The 24521-nt window shown below is 43.4% G+C and overlaps 1 protein-coding gene across 16 annotated transcripts in view; it reads left to right on the forward strand.

The window, feature by feature from the left end:
- LOC110504215 (fermitin family homolog 2) overlaps positions 1–24521 on the forward strand; it is a 69657-nt gene that overhangs the window by 41695 nt on the left and 3441 nt on the right. For 4 of the 16 annotated variants that reach the window (XM_090220995.1, XM_036963023.2, XM_036963019.2 and 1 more), the window contains exons 5-15: positions 1360–1392; positions 2995–3220; positions 3398–3500; positions 3802–3909; positions 15204–15338; positions 15755–15804; positions 19692–19816; positions 19980–20086; positions 20344–20568; positions 23731–23751; positions 24317–24441. In XM_090220995.1, the coding sequence (XP_090077121.1) occupies positions 1360–1392; positions 2995–3220; positions 3398–3500; positions 3802–3909; positions 15204–15338; positions 15755–15804; positions 19692–19816; positions 19980–20086; positions 20344–20568; positions 23731–23751; positions 24317–24441 (1258 nt within the window). The remainder of the gene's footprint in view (positions 1–1359; positions 1393–2994; positions 3221–3397; positions 3501–3801; positions 3910–15203; positions 15339–15754; positions 15805–19691; positions 19817–19979; positions 20087–20343; positions 20569–23730; positions 23752–24316; positions 24442–24521) is intronic. The other 12 variants (XM_090220999.1, XM_090221000.1, XM_036963022.2 and 9 more) reach the window with 3 other exon arrangements.

The following is a 24521-nucleotide window of genomic DNA, read 5'->3' on the forward strand; positions in this document are numbered from 1 at the left end:
ATTTTAATAGACAAAAAATGTGGTTTTCTTTCAAAAACAAGGACATTTCTATGTGACCCCATTCTTTTGAACAGGTGTGTGTGTGTGTGTGTGTGACTGGTATTGCCCCAAATATCACCACACAGATCAATAGGATATCAATGTTAGTAGTTCGCCAGGGGTTTCTAAAATGAATTTGGCCAAGCCAAAACTCTATGCAAAGAGTCAAAATTGCTTTAGGATAAAAAAGACTTTCAGAAAAATGTGTGCGCACATACACCTCCCCCCAGCTCAGATGGTAGGAGTGAGTAAATGTTTAATGTGCAGTGTTTCATGGCCGAGCTGCTGGGAGTTAATTTCTGACTGTTGTGTTGCTTCCCCTCTGGGAAGGGCTGTGGCCGCCTGATGGGAATAACAAGGCCCAGGCCTACGATGCAATATATACACACACACACACACACACACACACACACACACACACACACACACACACGCACACACGCACCCACAGCCTCTTCCTTACACTTGATGCTATCTGTATGGTGCTCAGCCACTGCCTCTCCCTACAGTCCTGCCCATTCCACCCATACTGAAGGAGGCCCTCTGTTGCCTCTGACCTTGACCTGATAACTCCTTATCTCCTTCCCAACACACTCACTGGACCACAGAGGAAACCGGGTGAAGGGGCAATACTGCGGTCAAGATCAGTTGGCAAGATTTGACTTCAGAAGTTCACCCTAGACCAAGCAGGATGTTTTGGGTTGATCCAGATCGTGTTTAGAACGAGTCAGTTCTGACTCTAAAACCACAACCCATCTCCACCCACATGTCTACGCTGTCACTGGAAAATCCCAGACCCCCCCACACATCCATATTACTAGCAGTTGACTATGACACAGAACTAGGACTAAGACCATGCCTGCTGCTCCTCTGCCATGGGGTCTGCTACTCTGCTGTTCCTCTCAGATGATCAGCTCTACAATATTCTCATCATGTAAAGTTATGTCCAGGACTTTAATTTCAGTAGGTATGTTATGTATCACTGGGTCATTCCAACGAACACCCTGCCCTGCCTGGCTTTTCAATTGGAAATTTGATAGGAACTGTCCATGGTTTGCCATACCACGTTCCTTTCTCCTCTGTTGAGGGGGCAACGGGATCTAATCTAGGGCTGGTTAGATTGGCATACTGGCAGTGCCCTTCCCTGGTACTCATTCTCATCCATGTTCTTTAAAAAAAACTCCTACTCCCTACTTTTTCTTTTTTCCTCTTGTCTTTTAAATATCTCCTTGTTTTAATCTCTTTTAATCTGTCCTCTTGTTTTTGTTCCTTTTCCTCTGCTTTCCTTCCCTTCCTCCTTTTTCTCTTTTCCCACTCCAGCCTCTGAGATAATTTACATTGGGCCGGTCAAAGGTAAGGTTTCTCCTGGTCTTCTGTCTGCTTTCTCCCCTTCCTCACGGCCTCCCGTTTCCCTTACCCCCTCACCCCTCAGCTGGAGTGATGGTCTGGTCACCTGACAAGGCTGTATCCATAGGAAGCCAGCTGCTGTCCTTGTCACCGGAATGAGGAAATCAGCTGACTCTGGTTACAAGATAGGCTTTGCCTCACTCCAACAGAACCAAGCTCACTAAAACCAGCTTTGCTCACTATGTGTTTGTTTTGCTAGAAATCTGTTCACGGTTTGCTCAGCAGGTACCAAGAAGAGTGAAATATAATGATTAAGTGATTGGAAGAAGGATGGTATGTCCACAACAATACATTCACCCAATTTCAAATGGACCAACCCCATCCCAAATCCATACAGAAGCCATGTGTAGAAACAGACACTTTTATATGGTGACAAAGCGCTGGGTGGTCTACCCCTCCAGACCCTAGCAGTCCCCAGTGAAGGGGGTTGAAGGATTAGGAAATGTTAACATAGTTGGTGCCCTCCAGCCCATTTGCACTGTCCCACTGAAAGTCAACGGCTGGGAGTAACCACTTTGGCCTGACAGTGTATATACTCTTATCAGCTTTCCCTAGATGTTTGGGATTCCTCCTGTGACCGTATGGGAGAGCAGCGCTCTAGCTGACCTGCCTTGCCTCCCTCCCTGCATTTATGAGTCAACCTTTATAGAGCCTTCTAGAAACCCTTGCTGTTCTCATTACTTTGACTGTATTAGACACACACACAGGCCATTTCTTGTTGAGATTGTGGTTAGTGGTTTGGCCTGCCTATTTTTTCAGGCCAACGGGGCCTGGTCAGTGTGGGTTGTTACTACAGGCTAGCCAACAGGAAGTGTCATGGTTTCACATTGGTTATTTATGTCTTATGTCAATTATCAATGGCTTCAATCTGAATAGATCTCTATTTTTTTCATACACACACAACTCTTTATAAATGAGCACTTCTCCAGCCAAGGGAGCCCAATCTCTCCCTCCAAACGCACATCCACCGTTTTCCCCTAAATGGAACACAAACAAATCAGAGATGCTATCTTTAACACTTTTGTGTAACACCCTCCACTGCCCCTCTCATATGTTGCTGGTTGTGCTGTATAGTTTGCTCTGTGCACCTCTCAGGTTGTGGACCATGTGATCATGATCGTATGAACCATGTGCATGATAAAGCGCATCAACAGCATTGGCAGGGCATCAAGCACCGGTCAGATCGGTGGTGCTACCAACCACAGGCTGCAAGTGTGTGTTGTGGAACAATGGTCACTTTTTTGGAGGCACTTGTGCTTTGCGCTACACTCACACGTTCAGTACCTTCTGTTGCAGGGGACTGTATTGTGACTGTTTTATCGTATTCAGTGTTTTGCAGGTATGGTACTTGTGATATGTCTTTGTCTTGGTGGATGTCACTTACACAATTGGGATCAATTTCAATTTAGGAAGTGAATTGAAATTCTAATCTAAGAATTGAAAATACATTTTTTTATTGGAATTTCAATCACTCTCCAACTGAAATGGAATTGAGCCCAACATTCCTCAGTCTAACCCAGGGTACAACACGTGTTGTCTGGTTTGCAGGAAGCATCTACTCCAGTCCAGGCCTGTACAGTAAGACCATGACCCCCACTTATGACTCCAGAGACGGCAGCCCCCTGTCCCCTACCACCGCCTGGTTCGGAGATAGCCCCCTTTCTGAGGGCAATCCCAGCATCCTTGCTGTCAGCCAGCCAATATCCTCGCCCGATATCCTGGCTAAACTCTACAAGTCCCAGTCCCTCCTGGACAAGGCCAAGATCAACCAGGGGTGAGTCGCCCTAATAATAACCATCTAGCACCAGTCTTGTCTGCTGTAGTGCAACTGGCCCCTGTTTCACAACTTTATTAAAACTGAGGTCATTCTGTTTGTGGAACCTTCTTTCAGAAGTGTGACAGTCACTGTTCTGTCAAATATGGTGTGTTTTATTTCTCGGTGTGTGTGAAGATGGCTGGACTCGTCCAGGTCTCTGATGGAGCAGGATGTCAAGGAGAACGAGGTGCTCCTCCTGCGGTTTAAATACCACAGCTTCTTTGACCTCAACCCCAAGGTACAGTACATGGACTTGTTTTTCCATCAGATGAGACTTTAGGGTTTCTCAACTTTTATTGCGTTTCTCTGAATTGTGTAACAACTTACACACCACAAGCAAAATAGACACACACACACACACACACCCCACCAGCCTACATCTGCAGCTGGCAGATTTTTGGGGGGCGTAGAGTGGAGAGGAAGTACCCCTCTGGGCCGTCCTGTTTTCTCAGCTGGAATGTCTCTGAGTGCTGTGTGTGGGTCTATGCTATGTACTTGTGAAGAGGCAGGCTTAGTGCTATGTTTTCTCCTCCCTGCAGTACGATGCCATCCGGGTGAACCAGCTCTATGAGCAGGCCAAGTGGGCCATCCTGCTTGAGGAAATAGAGTGCACTGAGGAGGAGATGATGATGTTCGCCGCTCTGCAGGTGAGATGTGTGTGTGTGCGCCTATGTGCGTGCGCGTCATGTTAATTGGCCTGGTTGAGGACTGCTTACTAAGCCCTCCAGTAGTTATCTTCTCTATGGGCTCACTGCCCGTTGAACAGAACACTGCAGAACAACTAATGAATTGAATGGGCGTGTTGCCCAGGGGTTAGACTTGGATGTGGTGGGTGTCTGGTCTGCTTCGGTACTCAAACTCCACCACTTTTCAACCTCGTTTTCATTATCTCCGGCACAATACCAGTCTACATGTGTGAAAAAGTTACATTACATTTTTTAAACTTTTTTAAAAATGATTTTAAAACACTGATTCACAGTGATGTGGGGAGAGAAAATACCCTCCCCCTGGCTAGAAACTCTTTGCAGGTTTTGAAAATCAGTTTTTCTTACTTTTAAACCTACCACGTGATGTCACAGAGGAAGCATTTTTTAGGACATTTCTTATCTTTTTAGCACATACAGAACCGGTCAAAAGTTAGAACACCTACTCATTCCAGGGTTTTTCATTATTTTCACTATTTTCTACGTTGTAGGATAATAGTGAAGACATGAAAACTATGAAATAACACATATGGAATCATGTAGTAACCAAAAAAGTGTTTAACAAATCAAAATATACTTGAGTCTTTGATGTAGAAACCCTTTGCCTTGATGACAACTCTTGGCATTCTCTCAACCAGCTTCATGAGGTAGTCACCTGGAATGCATTTCAATTAACAGGTGTGCCTTGTTAAAAGTACATTTGTGGAATTTCTTTCCTTAATGCGTTTGAGCCAATCAGTTGTGACAAGGTAGGGGTGGTATACAGAAGATAGCCTAATTTGGTAAAAGACCAAGTCCATAATATGGTAATAGCAGCGCAAATAAGCAAAGATAAATGACAGTCCATCATTACTTTAAGAAATGAAGGTCAGTCAATGAAGAATATTAAATTATATTTTGATTTAACACTTATTTTTTTTGATTACAACATGATTCCATATGTGTTTTTTCATAGTTTTGATGTCTTCACTATTATTCTACAATGTAGAAAATAGTGAAAATAAATAAAACCATTGAATGAATAGGCGTGTCCATCCATTATGTATTTATGTATTGTATATAGACACTTGTTTGGTGCTGGCGATAATGAATAGGAGGTTGAGAAGTGGCACAATTGTCCTTTTAACTGTATGCAATATTGTATGCTTTCATGGAACAACTGCAATGAAACCAAAATGATCCTGTCTGTGACGCCTGGGCCTTAGCCCCTTGCTATTTCCGACCCTCGTAAAGCCTGAGTGACAGGACCTGGGGGCGCCAGCGTGTCCTCACCCCAACGGGTAATTATAGGGTAACCACAGCTACTAGTGCTGAGCGATTTAGTGCTTTTTGAGGTCCGTTCGGTTTCGGGTTCAGTTATTAAAAAATAAACACGGTTTTCGGGTTTTGATACATTTTTATATGAAATGTGTGTTGAATGCTGTAACAACACAGAATGAAACAATGAATAAAAGTCCCATGATGATAGTGACTGCCCATAAAATATCTGTTGTGTATATTACATTAGTTTTATTATTTCATCTCATCTATATAGAGCTGCTGCCTACTGTATGCTGTCTGATAAATCACTATTTTAGTAGTTATTCAATGTAAATAAGGCATACTTTTATGACTGCTGAACACTAGCTATCATTCACTTAGATCATGTATTTTCAGGTAGAGATACCTTGCGAGGCAACTGCTCTCTACCCTGCATTTATCTCTTTTCTCAACCTCTGTCTGCCCCATGCTATCCTAACATAGCAGGCGTAAAATAAATGCACAGACTGGACAAGTAGTTGCACAGTGGATTATGGTCGTTGTCAGTGGCAATTTTAGCATGCAAATCTTGGTGGGGCAAAGCTGTCCCAACAGCAGTCTCAACACCTTACCACCGCTACACCTGGCTATCAGCGGAGCCTTGTCTGGCAGCAAAACAGTTCATTCCGCCTCATTTACTGCCTCATTTACTGCTGATCTGGCTGACTTGCTTAACCCTTGTGTTGTCTTAAGGGTCAAAAATGACCCAACAGTATGTTTAACAGCAGAGACAACCACCTAAATGACATTTTTTTTCAACTTGAAATTTGATGACTTTTCCTAGAGTGACCACAAAATTAGAAAAAGTGAAACATCGCCTTTGTTCTTATTTCCATGAAAGCTGTAAAACACCAGGGTACAAAGATTGCCTGGTCAAAAACGACCCTAAGACAGTTATAAAATAATTTACACATTTTAAAGACACACCCACACACTGAGAAATTGAGATTGTGTGCTACTGATTGAACTCAGCATCTCCCCTCCACGACCCCACACATGACTCAAGTTCACAGACAAAATAAACAACATTTCAGACAAAATAAACATTTCTTGAAAGCATTGTTTACTAATGGGGAATGCAGTCAGAGGCTATAAAGGTACTGCAGATGACAGTTCCTCCAGTTTTCTCTTTGCTGAAGCCATGAGTGCCATGAGTGCCCAACAGGTCGTAGATCTGATTTTTTTCAGATGTCCAGGAGGAACAAATGAACAATGATTTAGTAGAGGATGAGGTGTCTGCAGAAGAAGATGGGCAAGAATACAACCCAAAGCACGATGCATCATCTTCAGATGAAGAAGAAATCCCCCAAGCTAAGACATTTTGGTCAAAGAAGAGCAAAATAACATGGTCCTTGTCACCATATGACAACCAGGGCAGGATGGCAGCACAGAATGTCATAAGGACGACCCCAGGACCCACAAGACATGCAGTTGTCCATGACCAGGACATCGCATCAACGTTCTACATGTTCATCACATCTGGAGATGACAAATTTGGAGGGTTTCTGTAAATATGGAGACTACTGGAAAAGGACGAGATTGGACGAGATGAGATTGACCTGCGTGCCTACATAGGGCTGCTAATTTTAGCGGGCGTGTTTAGGTCCCGAGGCGAGGCTACATGTAGTCTCTGGGATGCAGAGAGGGGAAGGGTGATTTTCCGAGCCACGATGCCACTGAAAGTCTTTCACACTTTCTCAAGAATGCTACGATTTGATAACCGTGAGTCAAGACTTAACAATTATGACAGGTGTTGTAATAATAAAGTGGTGTCCACTGATTTTAAATGCGGTCTTTATGCATTGTGAACAGGGAAAATTGAGATATTCCTAAAGTTTCATGAATAACAGGTTGTTTCTTCATGCAAAATAGATTTGTGGTTTAAAATTCAATTAAGCTGCTTTTTTTAGGGGTTTAGAGAAGTCGGGTCATTTTTTTTATCCTTAGGACAAGGGGAGTATACAGAATGTTAAGACTACACAAGGGTTTTAAACAAATGTGGTTTCTACTGACAATTGAGATGTGCAAACTATGGCATAAGGGGATGACAAGCGGATAAGAGGCAATCTGTAATTTCGATGAAGACATTAACCTGTTGCGTCGAGCAATCGCGTATCCGGGAGCGTAATTATAGCCTCAAGCTCATTACCATAACGCAACATTAACTATTCATGAAAATCGCAAATGAAATAAATATATTGGCTCACAAGCTTAGCCTTTTGTTAACAACACTGTCATCTCAGATTTTCAAAATATGCTTTTCAACCATAGCTACACAAGCATTTGTGTAAGAGTATTGATAGCTAGCATAGCATTAAGCCTAGCATTCAGCAGGCAACATTTTCACAAAAACAAGAAAAACATTCAAATAAAATCATTTACCTTTGAAGAACTTCGGATGTTTTCAATGAGGAGACTCTGTTAGATAGCAAATGTTCAGTTTTTCCAAAAATATTATTTGTGTAGGAGAAATCGCTCCATTTTGTTCATCACGTTTGGCTAAGAAAAAAAAAACGAAAATTCAGTCATTACAACGCCAAACTTTTTTCCAAATTAACTCCATAATATCGACAGAAAAATGGCAAACGTTGTTTAGAATCAATCCTCAAGGTGTTTTTCACATATCTATTCGATGATAAATCATTCGTGGCAGTTTGGTTTCTCCTCTGAACCAAATGGAAAAATGCACGCAGCTGGAGATTACGCAATAATTTCGACGGAGGACACCAAGCGGGCACCTGGTAAATGTAGTCTCTTATGGTCAATCTTCCAATGATATGCCTACAAATACGTCACAATGCTGCAGACACCTTGGGGAAATGACAGAAAGTGTAGGCTCCTTCTTGGCGCATTCACAGCCATATAAGGAGACATTGGAACACAGCGCATTAAAAATCTGGGGCACTTCCTGTATGAAATTGCATCTTGGTTTCGCCTGTAGCATTAGTTCTGTGGCACTCACAGACAATATCTTTGCAGTTTTAGAAACGTCAGTGTTTTCTTTCCAAAGCTGTCAATTATATGCATAGTCGAGCATCTTTTCGTGACAAAAGATCTTGTTTAAAACGGGAACGTTTTTTTTATCCAAAAATTAAGAGCGCCCCCTATATCGAAGAAGTTAATGAGGGATCTAGGATGGACGTAGTCAGTATAACTGTTTGTTCAGCACACTTGAAATGTACAGCGACAGAATTGAAAACATTGGTCGTTTTTAGTGTTCTCCCTGTACACCAAGTCAGAACAGTCGGATAAAGAAAGGGGGCATAATAAGCAGATAATGAAAGCTCTTACAAGATTCGATGATTGATTGATTACATTTCTCAAAAACGAGTTATAGGCTACATGTGCACCACCAAGTCAAAATACAGTGCCTTGCGAAAGTATTCGGCCCCCTTGAGCTTTGCGACCTTTTGCCACATTTCAGGCTTCAAACATAAAGATATAAAACTGTATTTTTTTGTGAAGAATCAGCAACAAGTGGGACACAATCATGAAGTGGAACGACATTTATTGGATATTTCAAACCTTTTTAACAAATCAAAAACTGAAAAATTGGGCGTGCAAAATTATTCAGCCCCTTTACTTTCAGTGCAGAAAACTCTCTCCAGAAGTTCAGTGAGGATCTCTGAATGATCCAATGTTGACCTAAATGACTAATGATGATAAATACAATCCACCCGTGTGTAATCAAGTCTCCGTATAAATGCACCTGCACTGTGATAGTCTCAGAGGTCCGTTAAAAGCGCAGAGAGCATCATGAAGAACAAGGAACACACCAGGCAGGTCCGAGATACTGTTGTGAAGAAGTTTAAAGCCGGATTTGGATACAAAAATATTTTTTCCCAAGCTTTAAACATCCCAAGGAGCACTGTGCAAGCGATAATATTGAAATGGAAGGAGTATCAGACCACTGCAAATCTACCAAGACCTGGCCGTCCCTCTAAACTTTCAGCTCATACAAGGAGAAGACTGATCAGAGATGCAGCCAAGAGGCCCATGATCACTCTGGATGAACTGCAGAGATCTACAGCCGAGGTGGGAGACTCTGTCCATAGGACAACAATCAGTCGTATATTGCACAAATCTGGCCTTTATGGAAGAGTGGCAAGAAAGCCATTTCTTAAAGATATCCATAAAAAGTGTCGTTTAAAGTTTGCCACAAGCCACCTGGGAGACACACCAAACATGTGGAAGAAGGTGCTCTGGTCAGATGAAACCAAAATTGAACTTTTTGGCAACAATGCAAAACGTTATGTTTGGCGTAAAAGCAACACAGCTGAACACACCATCCCCACTGTCAAACATGGTGGTGGCAGCATCATGGTTTGGGCCTGCTTTTCTTCAGCAGGGACAGAGAAGATGGTTAAAATTGATGGGAAGATGGATGGAGCCAAATACAGGACCATTCTGGAAGAACCTGATGGAGTCTGCAAAAGACCTGAGACTGGGATGGAGATTTGTCTTCCAACAAGACAATGATCCAAAAAATAAAGCAAAATCTACAATGGAATGGTTCAAAAATAAACATATCCAGGTGTTAGAATGGCCAAGTCAAAGTCCAGACCTGAATCCAATCGAGAATCTGTGGAAAGAACTGACAACTGCTGTTCACAAATGCTCTCCATCCAACCTCACTGAGCTCGAGCTGTTTTGCATGGAGGAATGGGAAAAAATTTCAGTCTCTCGATGTGCAAAACTGATAGACATACCCCAAGCGACTTACAGCTGTAATCGCAGCAAAAGGTGGCGCTACAAAGTATTAACTTAAGGGGGCTGAATAATTTTGCACGCCCAATTTTTCAGTTTTTGATTTGTTAAAAAAGTTTGAAATATCCAATAAATGTCGTTCCACTTCATGATTGTGTCCCACTTGTTGTTGATTCTTCACAAAAAAATACAGTTTTATATCTTTGTTTGAAGCCTGAAATGTGTCAAAAGGTTGCAAAGTTCAAGGGGGCCGAATACTTTCTCAAGGCACTGTAGGTGAAATTAAGAGGTGAAAATATACAAAATTATTAGGGTCAGGCACATGGGCTACTAACAGCTTACTAAATCATGATGACGTTAGTCATCTTCAGGTCGTAGATCTAGAAAGAGGCCTGAGTTCCCGATTTTTACAATTCAGAGTTGGATGAAAGTTCAAAACGCATTTCCCCAGTTGTAGCTCAACTTGTTGTGTAATATTGTCCAATGGCCGATGAGCACCGATGCGTTTCATCTGTAATTTATCTTCATATGACAAGGATTAAAAATAATTTTCCAGTTTACTTGATTCATGATGACTGCTAGCTACGATTTTTTAAGTGTGATGTTGACATGATTAGTCCAATCAAAGCTACTGTAGAGAATGTGATTTGATGTAATTTTATCTGTGGCCAATGACCTTGGCCTTCTTGGATGGGCACTTCTAATATAACTCTATGGCAGAACCCAATGGGCTTCCTTTAGACTTGGTGGTGACATAGTGTCCCCATGAGTGACAGAACACTGAGCCAATCATGGTGACGCGCTCTATTTTCTGCTATCTTGCCCCACCACCACAGAAAGCACTGAGCTAGGCTGAAACGCCTGCATTTTGGAGCTGCCTTACTCAAGAAAACAAAGTGCATGTTTGTATGCTGCTTTATTTAACTCAATTATATATACGCTAACGTTCAAAAGTTTGGTCACTTAGAAATGTCCTTGTTTTTGAAAGAAAAACACTTTTTTTTAATCCATTTAAAATAACATTTATCAGAAATACAATGTAGACATTGCTAATGTTGTGAATGACTATTGTAGCTGGAAAAGGCACTTAAAAAAAAAAAAAAAAAAAATATATATATATATAGTTATATATAGTTATATATATATATATATATATATATATATATATATAGTTATATATATATATATAGTTATATATATATATATATAGTTATATATATATATATATATATATATATATATATATATTTATATATATATATTTATATATATATATATATATTTATATATATATATATATATATATATATTTATATATATATATATATTTATATATTTATATATATATATATAGTTATATATATATATATAGTTATATATATATAGATATAGTTATATATATAGATATATATATAGATATAGTTATATATATAGATATAGTTATATATATAGTTATATATATATATATATATAGTTATATATAGTTATATATATATATATAGTTATATATAGTTATATATATATATATAGATATATATATAGTTATATATATCTATATATATATCTATAGATATATATATATATATAGTTATATATATCTATATATATATATATATATCTATAGATATATATATATATATAGTTATATATATCTATATATATATATATATAGTTATGGAATATCTACAGAGCCCCGTTATCAGCAACCAGCACTCCTGTATTCCAATGGCATGTTGTTAGCTAATCCAAGGTTATCATTTTCAAAGTAATCATTAGAAAACCCTTTTGCAATTATGTTAGCACAGCTGAAAATTGTTATGCTGATTTTAAAGAAGCAATAAAACTAGCCTTTATAGTCTAGTTGAGTATCTGGAGCATCAACATTTGTGGGTTTGATTACAGGCGCAAAATGGCCAGAAACTTGAAACTTGTTAGTCTATTTTTGTTCTGAGAAATGAAGGCTATTCCATGCGAGACAATTCAAGAAACTGAAGATCTCATACAATGCTGTGTACTACTCCCTTCACAGAACAATGCAAACTGGCTCTAAGCAGAATAGAAAGTGGGAGGCCCTGGTGCACAAATGAGCAAGAGGATAAGTACGTTAGTGTCTAGTTTGAGAAACAGATGCCTCACGTCCTCAACTGGCAGCTTCGTTAAATAGTACCTGCTAAACACCAGTCTCAACGTCAACAGTGAAGAGGCGACTCCGGGATGCTGGCCTTCTAGGCAGAGTTGCAAAGAAAAAGCCATATCTCAGGCTGGCCAATAAAAAAAAAAAAATTAAGATGGGCAAAAGAACAGACACTGGACAGAGGAACTCTGCCTAGAAGGCCAGCATCCCAGAATCGCCTCTTCACTGTTGACGTTGAGACGTGTTTTGCAGTTACTAAAAAATGACCAGCTTGCTGGTCATTGTGGTTAGTTTAGCACAGAAAATGTGGTAATTATGTTGAGTATTGGCCTGTTGGAAGCTACAACTCCCTTCTACATCACACAGTTCGGGCTTGATCTGATTTATCTTTTAGAGAAAAAAACAATGACATGGAATTCAAATAATTGTTCCGACATTGGCGAATGAGTTGTTTTAAAAACCGAACAATAACATACATTTTTATTATTTACTCAGCACTAAGGCTACTGGACTCACCCCACAACTACTGGATGGAACACCCACTCCAACCGGACCTGTAGCCTCCTACACATTCCTCTATCCCCATTTACACTGAAAGCTGTTAACTACTATGCTACGTTTTCCAACAGGGGCCGAGACATTTATTAATACACCATTGGTTGAGGGTTTAGTGTTTCGACCCCCCTGAGGAGATGCTGATCTGCAGTTTGTTTGGATTAACAGCTAGCCTGTCACTACCTGTCTGTTAGCACAGCTATCTCACTCTCTCTTGCTAAGTTAAAGGTATCTGTTGGAGTCATGGCTAAGGTTTCCCTGAAGTCAGGCAGGAAGAGAAGGGGTGGGTTTATTACATTAAGTGGTCTGTGTCCAGGGAGCTGGCTGGCATTAGCAGGCTATCACCTGGAAATGTCAGCTTGTCTAAGTATAGCAACTAGCCAGCCATGTCCAGCTCAGTAAACAGGCCTGTATTTGGAGTCCATAGGGTGGAGAATAAAAGCACAGGGCATGGTCTGCAAATCAGCCTACTGCTCCCAATTCCAACTCTATACATACAACGCACACACCAGTAAATCACATCCCAGAAACACAGTGTAGTGTGGGTGTCGGAGGTAGATGTATGGGGAGATTCTCATTTGGGCAAAAGACTGTCCTCTCTCCTCCGTCACCCGGAAACCGATAAGTGGTTGAGTGTTGTGGCAATTTGTTAGTAGGTAAACAGGAGTGTCCTCCCCTCTCGATAGCCACCTTTCATTGAGGATACTTATGTTTATCCGAACAAATTTTTGGGGATTACTCTACACATTTATTTTGGGATCCACCCCCTGTAAACAATTTGCGTAATGATGTGCGTGTGGAGAATGACCGTCTCATTTCAAGCAAACAAATTTCCAAACACGTTCACTCTCCTCGCCGACTCTCCTCGTTTAACTTTGACCTTTTTCAAAAGGAGGCAAAGGAGGAGAGAGGACGCAGGAGGTGAGCAAATCCAATTGAGGAAAGGCCATTGTGACATAGAGGGAGAAGCCTTTGTCCTACATTCTGAAACCCTAGCTGGCTATGAGCGCTTCCGCCAAAGCGTCCTGAAATATGCCTCTTTTCCTTTCCAGCCCCCTCTACCTCTCACCCCCACACCACCTCACTCCCTTCCTCCCTCCCTCTAGGCAGCTGTTCATTCATATATCGAAAGGGACTAGTGGGAGGTGGGGTGGCTTGAAAGTATAAATACCGTTTGTCAACAAGTTGTATTGAGTGTTGGTGAGTCATAGGCTTAGTGCCACTGTGGGGTGGATCAGGCCGTTCTGAGACTGACTCTCGTTGGTCCACATGATAATGCGTGAATGGCCAGGCAAGGTCAGGGACTCTCCCCAATATTACAAACAGGATTCTGAACAGACAAGATGGTATTTCCATTGTGAATCAGTGTAGAAATGTTGCACGCGATGTCCCAAGTCTGCACTACTCACATGTGCTTCTATTAAAGACACATTTACAGTCACTGCTGAGATTGCAGCATCTTGACCCTCCCACCCATTTTCTCTACTAAATCATACCCTTCCCTCCCAAAGCCACTCTGTCTCGACATGGTTGCTACACACTGTACACATACTTTGTTTTACAGTCATATTGTGGAGGTCAGGTCATCTGATGCAGCACTCCATTGCTCTCCTTCTTGGTCAAATAGCCCTTACACAGCCTGGAGGTGTGTTGTCATTGTCCTGTTGAGAAACAAATGATAGTCCCACTAAGCGCAAACCAGATGGGATGGTGTTTCGCTGCAGAATGCTGTGATAGTCATGCTGGTTAAGTGTACCTTGAATTCTAAATAAATCGGACCGTGTCACCAGCAAAGCACCCCCACACCATCACACCTCCTCCTCCATTCTTTATGGTGGGAAATACACATGCAAAGATCATCCGTTCACCCACACCGCGTCTCACACGTCTCATCCACACGGCGGCTGGAGCCAAAAATCTTCAATTTGGACTCCAGACCAAATGGACACATTTCCACCGGTCTAATGTCCATTGCTCGTGTTTCTTGGCCTAAGCAAGTATATTCTTATTATTGGTGTCCTTTAGTATTGGTTTCTTTGCAGCAATTTGACCATGAAGGCCTGATTCAAGCACAGTTGATGTTGAGATGTGTCTGTTACTTGAAATCTGAAGCATTTATTTGGGCTGCAATTTCTGAGGCAGGTATCTCTAATGAACATCCTCGGCAGCAGAGGTAACTCTTGGTCTTCCATTCCTGTGGCGGTCCTCATGAGAGCCAGTTTCAGCATGGCGCTTGATGGTTTTTGCGATTGCACTTGGGAAAAACTTTCAAAATTCTTAATCTTCCGGATTGACTGACCTACATGTCTTAAATGGACTGTTTATTTGAGCCCTACAACTTTTGACCGGTAGTGTACATAGAAACAAAACCCAGTGGAGCAAAACCGAAAAGTGAATGTTTTTTTCTATTTTTTCTATTGATGTTCTCAATATAAAACAGGAGAATATTTGATCATGTGGTATTGAAATGACATGTCACCTTCATGGCATATAGAGTAAAGGACTAAGCTAAACCTTAACCCCTTCTCTATTTGTCCCCCAGTACCACATCAACAAGCTGTCCATCATGTCGTCAGGAAACCACATGAACAACAGTGAGAAGGAGGTGGACGAGGTGGACGCTGCCCTATCAGACCTGGAGATCACCCTGGAGGGAGGCAAGACCTCCAACACCCTGGTACTACACCTTACTGTCCTATACTAACCCTAACCCTGTCAGACCTGGCGATCACCCTGGAGAGAGGCAAGACTGTCCTATACTAACCCCAACCCTAACCCTGTCAGACCTGGCGATCACCCTGGAGGGAGGATAGGCCTACAACACCCTTGTACTACTTTAGTTCACTGAATGTTACTTTACTGCAATGCAAGAGGCTTGTTCAGAAGGTTAAATACTGTAGTTGGTATCACATGTGGCCATTGTTAAACGTACCCCTCCCCAAATTACTGTAGTTTATACAGCTTATCTGAGGAAGTTAAAGCTTGATTACACAACTGTTCCTTTATATGCAATGCTGAAATCATTGTTAGTTGTGCAGAATCCTACCCTTCTCCTTTAATCAATAAACGTGTTTGTTCTTCTCTTCCTCTCAGGGTGATATCACGTCCATTCCTGAACTGGCCGACTACGTCAAAGTCTTCAAGTGAGTTCAATAACTGCTTCTGCTGTAGAAGTTGTCTTTAATCGCAGCTGTAGCTGTAGTGTATCATCCTGAAATCCTAATCTTAACTAAGGTTGCAAAATTCCAGGAACTTACAATTAAATTCTCTGATTTTCCCAAATCCCGGTTGGAGGATTCCCGGAATCTGGAGGGAATAAGCAGGAAATCCGGAATCCTCCAACCAGGAGTTCTTCAAAACCAGGGAATTTCTTGAAATAATTTTGCAACCCTAATCTAAACCATTAAGGAGTAATTCAAAACTGACCTTAGGGGGATCACGTGACCCTTGAACGAGATGGCCGCATGAACTAAGAGCTCCGCACAAGTAGTTTACCATTCTTAATCTTACCTCCACTTCAAGTTAACTCCTTTAGCTTTAGTCAAAAAGTAATGGCGGCTACAAAAGGCGATATTACAGGTGACATTTTTACCCGGACTCGAGCATTAGCTACGGGAAAAGCCTCCAAGAAAAAGCTAGTGCCATTTAGCCAGGAGCAAGAGAACCCATCCCCCCGAGGCCCAACAAATGCCAACCTCGCACTCTGTCGAAGACATCCTTTCTGAGCTGACATCCTTTCTGAGCTGACATCCCAACGTACAGAGCTCAACATCAAATTGGATTGCATTAAGTCTCAGCTCAGTGTGATAGGTGGCAAGGGGTGACAACCCTGGAAAATGCTTTGCCTGACAACAAGATAAGCATCAATGCGGGGCACCTGGATAAGGCAGAGGGGTGGATGCTATCCATGGAAAACTCACTGACCGACACCATGGAAACAATAGCATATGCTAAAAAGAAAATGGAGTATCTGGATGAGAAAATAGAGGACCTGGAAAACAGGGAGCGAAGGAATAATTGTGTTCTATTAAATCTGGGTGAAAAAGAACAGGGAACATGCCACTGATCCGCAATACTAACTCCCCGAGTGGCTCCACCTGTCCACTGACAGGCCCATAGAAATCGAGAGCGCTCACTGAGGCCCCCACCAGCAGCCAGACAACCATTGTGCCCAATCACTTACGTTTCCTGAGATTCACTGACAAGGAACGAGTCCTACAGGCGGCGAAAATCAACACCGTTAGGGGGAAATGCCAAACTCACTTTACACCAGGACCTGTCAGCTGGAATACGCCGAAAGCGCAGAGTGTTTGACGTGGTGAAGAAATACTCCATTGACCGAGGCATCTTCAGGGGATTCAAATACCCAAACGAGCTCAGGATTCTTCAAGGAGCCCTGCAACACTTCAAAACTCCCATAGAGGCAAAACGTTTTTTGAAGGACAATCCTGGTCACTGAGAAATGGACCAATGACTAAAAGCGATTACTGTTATTACTAATGGCGTTAAGACAACTTATAGCTGATATCCAAAGACCCACCCACCCTGCTAAATGTCATTATAGCCGTCTAATTTGTATTTATTTTCTTTTAGCTGAGAGAGGGATAGGCTCTATAGCCTAACCTAGGTCTAGTAATGTTTCAGCCTACTTTTATTTCCCCTTTTTTAATTATTATTTGTAGGTATTATTTTCACTTTGGCCTCCACCATTTATAGGCTGTCGATTTACAATACATTTACAGACCTAACAGGAAGCTCAATGTGTCAATTTTATGCCTATGGCCTTATCCTGTTGATATTATGTTTTAATAAAAACAAGCAACTTATCCTATTGATCCCTATTAAGGATTTGCCCCAACATTTCGGTTTTATTTGGTCCAAACGATTAGCCCTATGTCCTTCGGGGGAGGTATATGTAGGCTGGGCTATTGAATTTGTTTTCTCCCTCCTTTTTTTTTTATGTGGTCTGGACGTTGTCACTTACTCAATGTGGGGTGGAGAGGATGAGGCATTTCTTTGGTGGGGAGGGGGAGACGTGCGTTGCTAACTGTTCCTGTTTTTTTTTTTTTGGAACACAGAATTAAGACTGAGCGGGGGGGGGGGAGATAATAGCTCCAACGGGATATGTCGAGTTGTTTGGGAACTCTGCTAGGGTGTTCAGAGAGTGTTATTTTATGTGATCGCAGTTGTAGTTATTCCCTCCAAGGCAATCAAACAAGCAAAATGCCGGTACAGCGACAAGGTGGAGTCGCAATTCAACGGCTCAGATACGGTATGTGGCAGGGTCTACAGGAAATTACGGACTACAAAAACAGCCACGTCGCGGACACCGTCACGCTTCCATACAAACTAAACACCTTTTCCCGCTTTGAGGATAATACAGTGCCACTGTCACAGCTCACTAACAAAGACTGCGCCCCTTCCTTCTTGTGAGTGAAACGTTTAAATGTGTTCACCCTCTCAAGAATACTGGCCCAGACGGCAAGGCTAAATGGCCCAGGCAGCATCCCTAGCCGCGTCCTCAAAGCATTCATAGACCAGCGGGCTGGTGTTTACGGACATACTCAATCTCTCCCAAGCCCAGTCTGTTGTCTCCACATGCTTCAAGATGGCTACCACTGTTCCTGTACCCAAGAAGGCAAAGATAACTGAACTAAATGACTACGGCCCCGTAGCACTCACTTGTCATCATGAAGTTCTTTGAGAGGCTAGTCAAGGATCATATCACCACCACCACCTTACCGGCCACCCTAGATACACTTCAGTTTGCGTACCGCCCCAACAGGTCCACAGATGATGCAATCATCCTTCACTGCACACTGCCCTATCCCATATGGACAAAAATAATACCCATGTAAGACTGCTGTTAATTAACTACAGCTCAGCATTCAACACCATAGTGCTCATCAAGCTGGAGGGCCTGGTCTCAGCCCTGTGCAACTGGGTCCTGGACTTTCTGACGGGCTGCCCCCAGGTGGTGAAGGTAGGAAACACCTCCACTTCACTGTTCCACAACACAGGGGCCCCACAAGGGTGTGTGCTCAGCCCTCTCCTGTACTCCCTGTGTGGTCATGAACGCCTCCAACTCAATCTTCAAGTTTGCAGACGACACAATAGTAGTGGGCTTGATCACCAACAACGACGAGACAGCCTACAGGGAGGAGGTGAGGGCCCTCGGCATGTGGTGTGAGGAAAACAACCACTCACTCAACATCAACAAAACAAAGGAGATGATTGTGTAATTCAAGAAACAGCAGAGGGAGCACCCCCCTATCCACAATGAAGGGACAGTGGTGGAGAAGGTGGAACGTTTTAAGTTCTTGGGCGTACACCTCACAGACAAACTGAAATGGTCCACCCATACACCGTGTGGTGAAGGCACATCAGCTAAATACATTTTGCTTGTCACCCAAAACCCCCACAAGCTTTTACAGATGCACAATCAAGAGCATCCTGTCGGGCTGTATCACAGCCTGGTACGGCACCTGCACCGCCCTCAACTGCAAGGCTCTCCAGTGGGTGGTGCGGTCTGCACAACGCATCACCAGGGGCAAACTACCTGCCCTCCATGACACCAACAGCACCCAATGTCAAAGGAAGGCCAAAAATATCATCAAGAACGACAACCACTCGATCCACTGCCTGTTCACCCCGCTATCATCCAGAAGGTCGGAACTAGAAGCACAAGCATTTCGCTTCACTCGCATTAACATCTGCTAACCATGTGTATGTGACCAATAAAATTTGATTTGATAAACACCGATGACGAGCTAGGTTTCCATCCAACTGGTGACAGATTCTCATGCGAATATTCCAAAGTCTGCATGAAAACATTTTCCCAGCGGAGATGTGCTTCCGTCAAATTGACCCTTTGCAGATACGTCTGTACTTGATGACATGGTGCACATAAACACCTTTTGCGCTTCTATTCCCATGTACCTCGCTCTCTGCCTCTCGCTCTCTGCCTCCTCTCGCTGCCTTTCTCGCTCTCTCGCTGCCTCTCTCGCTCTCTCTCCTATGTATTTTCCAGGCCAAAAAAGCTGACACTGAAAGGCTACAAGCAATACTGGTGCACATTCAAGGACATCACAATTTCCTGCTACAAGAGCAAAGAGGAGGCTCATGGGACACCCTCCCTCCAAATGAATCTAAGAGGTACCAGGACCCCCCCCCCCCCCCCCCCCCACACACACACACACACACACACAAGAAGTCAACAGTTCCTTTATGACCTAAGTGTGTGATCCACAGTGGTGTGTGATAGATGGTTTTGACCCCCTCCTGTCCCCTTCCTCTGAACTTTTCCTTGTCTTTGTAGGTTGCGAGGTAACACCAGATGTGAACATTTCCAGTCAGAAATTCAACATCAAGTTGCTAATCCCAGTGGCTGACGGCATGAACGAGATCTGGCTGCGGTGTGACGCTGTGAGTGTGGCTCTCTGGCTTCCATTGGCTGCATGGAGGACTATCTGTCACCATGTCAAGAATACAATACATTTCCTCATGGTGTTACATTTAAAAGCGACTTAGAAACATATTAAGACTGATCAGATTTGTGTCAATAGTTGGAGTGTAGGTGAAAATATTGCAGTTACCACATTGGAAAGTGCTCTAGGACCTAATGAAAAGCCTTGTATGTCATTGGCCTCAGCATAACCACCACCTCCCTCCTTCCCATGCAGGAGAAGCCATATGCCCACTGGATGGCAGCGTGCCGCCTGGCCTCTAAGGGGAAGACCATGGCAGACAGCTCCTATAACCTGGAGGTCCAGAACATTCTATCCTTCCTCAAGATGCAGCACATGAACCCTGACCCGCAGTTCATCGCTGAGCCAGCTGTCACCAACGACATCAACTCTGAGTGCCTGGTGTCGCCGCGCTACCTGAAGAAGTACAAGAACAAGCAGGTAACTAGCCAGGGGCTGTGTGGAGAGGAGACCCCATCAATGTAGACAATAGATGATTGGCCCATCACTCCCTGGATTCAAATATGCATGCATACAGATGCATATTGCTACACTGCAAGTGAACTGACAAAAGCTATGGCAACAAAAAGCAACCCTTAATCATGTTCAGATGAGTTGACGTTAGTCAGGTGAAGGTTTAAGGATAGTCTAGGATGGAGAGAGACGAAGGGGGAAGAGATAGGCAGAGCAGTGTTCAGGGTGGAGGTTGTTGTTTACTTCCCAGCTGGCCTGGGGTGCCTCCTGGCATCTGGGTTGTCCTGCACAGGAATGCAACCGCCCTCTCTCCCCTCTCCAAGCGGAACCCAGGACAACAGTCTAAAGTAGAGGATTACCACAAGTCACGCTCAAAGGCTATCTCCTTACTCTAATCAGCTTCCTTCCCTAGTCTCCCTTCTGTCATTTACCTCTGAAAGGAAGCTAGTTGACTGGATAGAGGTCCACCATGTTAATTTCACCCATCCATATCCTGCCAGATCTGTGCTCAAGTAACAGTATTGCTTCTGTCCCTCTCTTTGCCCCATCCCGGGCTTGAACCAGGGACCCTCTGCACACATCAACTGTCACCCACGAAGCATCATTACCAATCACTCCACAAAAGCCACGGGCCTTGCAGAGCAAGGGAAGCAACTACTTAAAGGTCTGAGCGAGTGACGTCACCGATTTTTAAACACTACTAGCCCGCACCGCTAACTAGCTAGCCATTTCACCAGTTACACACAAGGAAAGGAGAAGAAGAAATTCATATATTACTAAAGGTTGAGTCACAGCCATAGAGACTCAACCTAAAGGAGTTGTCTTACTGAGAAATCCGAAATAAACCACCAAAAGCCAACCAATGACAAAAAGTCACATTTACGCATTAGTCCCTCATAGGCAAACTTAAGTTTTTAAGTAACAGTAAAATTGTGCTCTTTATTTAGCAAATTCCAACGTAAATAACAGGCTGATGCGTATACCGGTAACAATGAGAAGGGGAGTGGTCTTCCCACGCTTACTCACTCAATGTGGTTCTGATTTAAGCTGTATAGGAAAAGTTGGAGGTTCTTTTTGTGTGTTGGCTAAGTGATGTCTCGGTACTAGTCTGGGTTTGGACTGTAACCATAGCGTCAGCCTTACGTGAATCTGGGTCGTCTAGAAGAAGAGCATAGGGAAAGACCACTCATAGTGTGAGTGGGAAGGGAGGAGAGAGCTAATCAAACAGGAAATGTCTATCCAGGGTCGACATCCTAAAAACAGTCATTACCGTGTCTGCTGGATCACACTGGAATGGTGTTTTTGTCCCAAAGAAGGAGACAGACTGGTTTATTCTGCATTGCTGCCCAAAAACAGGATAGGTGTGTGTGTGTGTGTAGTATGCATGTGTGAGAAAAAATGGGCCTCTCCTCACATGTCATAGTAGCACCCCTCCTAAGTTCTCTCCCCAGGCCTGTGGGTCTGTGGTTCTGGCCCAGCTCCAATCTCAGTTTGGGGCTCTGAGCTCCAGCCAGGCAGGCAGGGGATGTCCCTAAGGCACCACATGAAACACCCCTCACTTCCCCGCCTGGACAGGGCCGCTGGCGGTGTGTTCAGAGAAGGTGTGTGTGTGTCCTTCATGCGATTGTGTATGTACTGTAGTTGTGTATGTGAGAGTGCGTGTATTGTATGCTTGTGGACATACAGTATGTTTGGGAGTTTGTTTGTTTGGGAGCATCGGGAAATGAGTCCTGTCTGGGAATGCAGAGTGGGAAACCAGGCTGGGAAAAGCCACTCTTTCAGCTACTCAGTCGCAGGTCAATGTTTTTCGTCATGAATCTTGTTCTGGTGAGAACTTTGCAAAGTGGTCACTAGCTGGCACAGCCATAAAGTCATAACATCTGATTTTTAACCTAACCTTAACCATACTGCTAACCCTAATGTCTAACCCTAACCTGAAATTAAGACCAAAAAGCTAATTTTTGTTGTCATGAATTCCTACAAAATAGCAAACGTTTTCATTGCAGCTGGCCTATCTAAGGGAAATTGCTCAGTTCTGCGTTCATGACGACTCATGACGATAAAGGTCAACCTGCCACTGTGTCAGTCAGCTGTGCTGTGGGAGATGCTTGCAGGGTGCTGCCTCTGCTCTTTCCTTTTTTCTCTCCTTACTTAACTTCCTCTCCTCCGACTCCCCCGATGTGACTTCCACGCTGCAATTCCCAGCAGATATGCAAAGGAATTTATAGATCAAAGGGAGTTAGGCTAGATGGATTCCTAACTTCCTAGCTAAACATAGTTTTACATAAGAAAAAGCAAACTGGGCAGGCACAATAACAAACAGGATATTGCTAGATAACCTAATGCAGAGGGCTGTAGTGGTGTTTACTTGAGCTGTGTAATGCCTTGGTATGTGTTCCCACCGTGTGGACATGAAAGGAATTGCAAACACAAGATGAATGGCCTGCCCTACAGTACAGTAGCTACTTGAGTCTAAAATAAAACCATATTTACTGTCATAATAGCTCCAATGAAATGTTTCAAACTTGTAAATCAGTTTGTAATAATTTGTGTCCTAAACCCTCTGCTTGCCCTGACAGATACTGACTGCTGCTGGTTTCTCTCCCCATGGAGACTGCTGCTGGTTTTCTCTCCCCATGGAGACTGCTGCTGGTTTTCTCTCCCTATGGAGACTGCTGCTGGTTTTCTCTCCCTATGGAGACTGCTGCTGGTTTTCTCTCCCTATGGAGACTGCTGCTGGTTTCTCTCCCCATGGAGACGGCTGCTGGTTTCTCTCCCCATGGAGACGGCTGCTGGTTTCTCTCCCCATGGGGACGGCTGCTGGTTTCTCTCCCCATGGGGACGGCTGCTGGTTTCTCTCCCCATGGGGACGGCTGCTGGTTTCTCTCCCCATGGGGACGGCTGCTGGTTTCTCTCCCCATGGTGACTGCTGCATGATCCTGCAGAGATCAAAATGTTCCTGTTTAATTTAGCTTGTTCTGATTATGCTACGTTGTTTTGAAGCTGTTTTCTTTGCTCATTGGCCTTGTTCTCATTTGCTTGTTTTTCTTTGTTCTTTCCTTCTGTTTTCTCTCTTCCCTCCTTTTGCGCTGTCCTCCCATCCCTCCGTCTGCCTCCCTTCCTCTTCAGCCAGGCTATATCAGGGACCTGGTAAGTGGAGATGGGTTTGTCTTCGGGTCGTGTTTGATTTACCAGTAGATCTGTAACATAGTCTCAATAGTTAGTTTCACCTTTAACATTTAGAAAAATATACCCGGTCAAGGGTGATTGCTAGTGTGTGTTTTGTCCGATTCTCATTCCCTCTAATTTCTCCAACTACTAACACACTCTAAATGTGAAGCTAATATAGTGTAGTGGTCTGTCCTGAAGACCCAGGTCAGCATCTCTCTGCTCATCCCACTGACTCATACACCGGGGTGGGGAGGCACTTCATGGGCCCTTAGACTGGCCTCTGTGGAGGGTCACATATCTCAAATGTTTGTTGATACTTTAATTTGGTTACCTTGTGTGCATTCCTATATTTATGGGGAGGTGTTGGGTGTCTTTGGGTTTGGGGGTTTATAGGGAGGTTATAGGACAGGGCCATGTGTGCACAGTAGACCTGTGTCTGTGCAGGTGTGTGTCTGGGGCTTGGTTTCAGAGTGGTGGTCTGTGACGTGTGTGTGTGTGTGTGTGTGTGTGTGTGTTCAACAGTCTTTTGTTGTGTGTTCATCAGATTTCGGCCCGGATCCTAGAGGCCCACCAGAATGTGGCCCAGATGAGTCTGATCGAGGCCAAGATGCGCTTCATCCAGGCATGGCAGTCCCTGCCTGAGTTTGGAATCACTCACTTCCTGGCCAAGTGAGTCCCCCTCTCTTCTCCAGAGTCTCTTCATACACTCCTTTATTGATATAACAGATCTCTTCACCCAGGTCTCTCTG

The sequence above is a fragment of the Oncorhynchus mykiss genome, chromosome 25 (genome assembly GCF_057628025.1).
Source record: "Oncorhynchus mykiss isolate SJ-2025 chromosome 25, ASM5762802v1, whole genome shotgun sequence".
Classification (NCBI taxonomy): domain Eukaryota; kingdom Metazoa; phylum Chordata; class Actinopteri; order Salmoniformes; family Salmonidae; genus Oncorhynchus; species Oncorhynchus mykiss.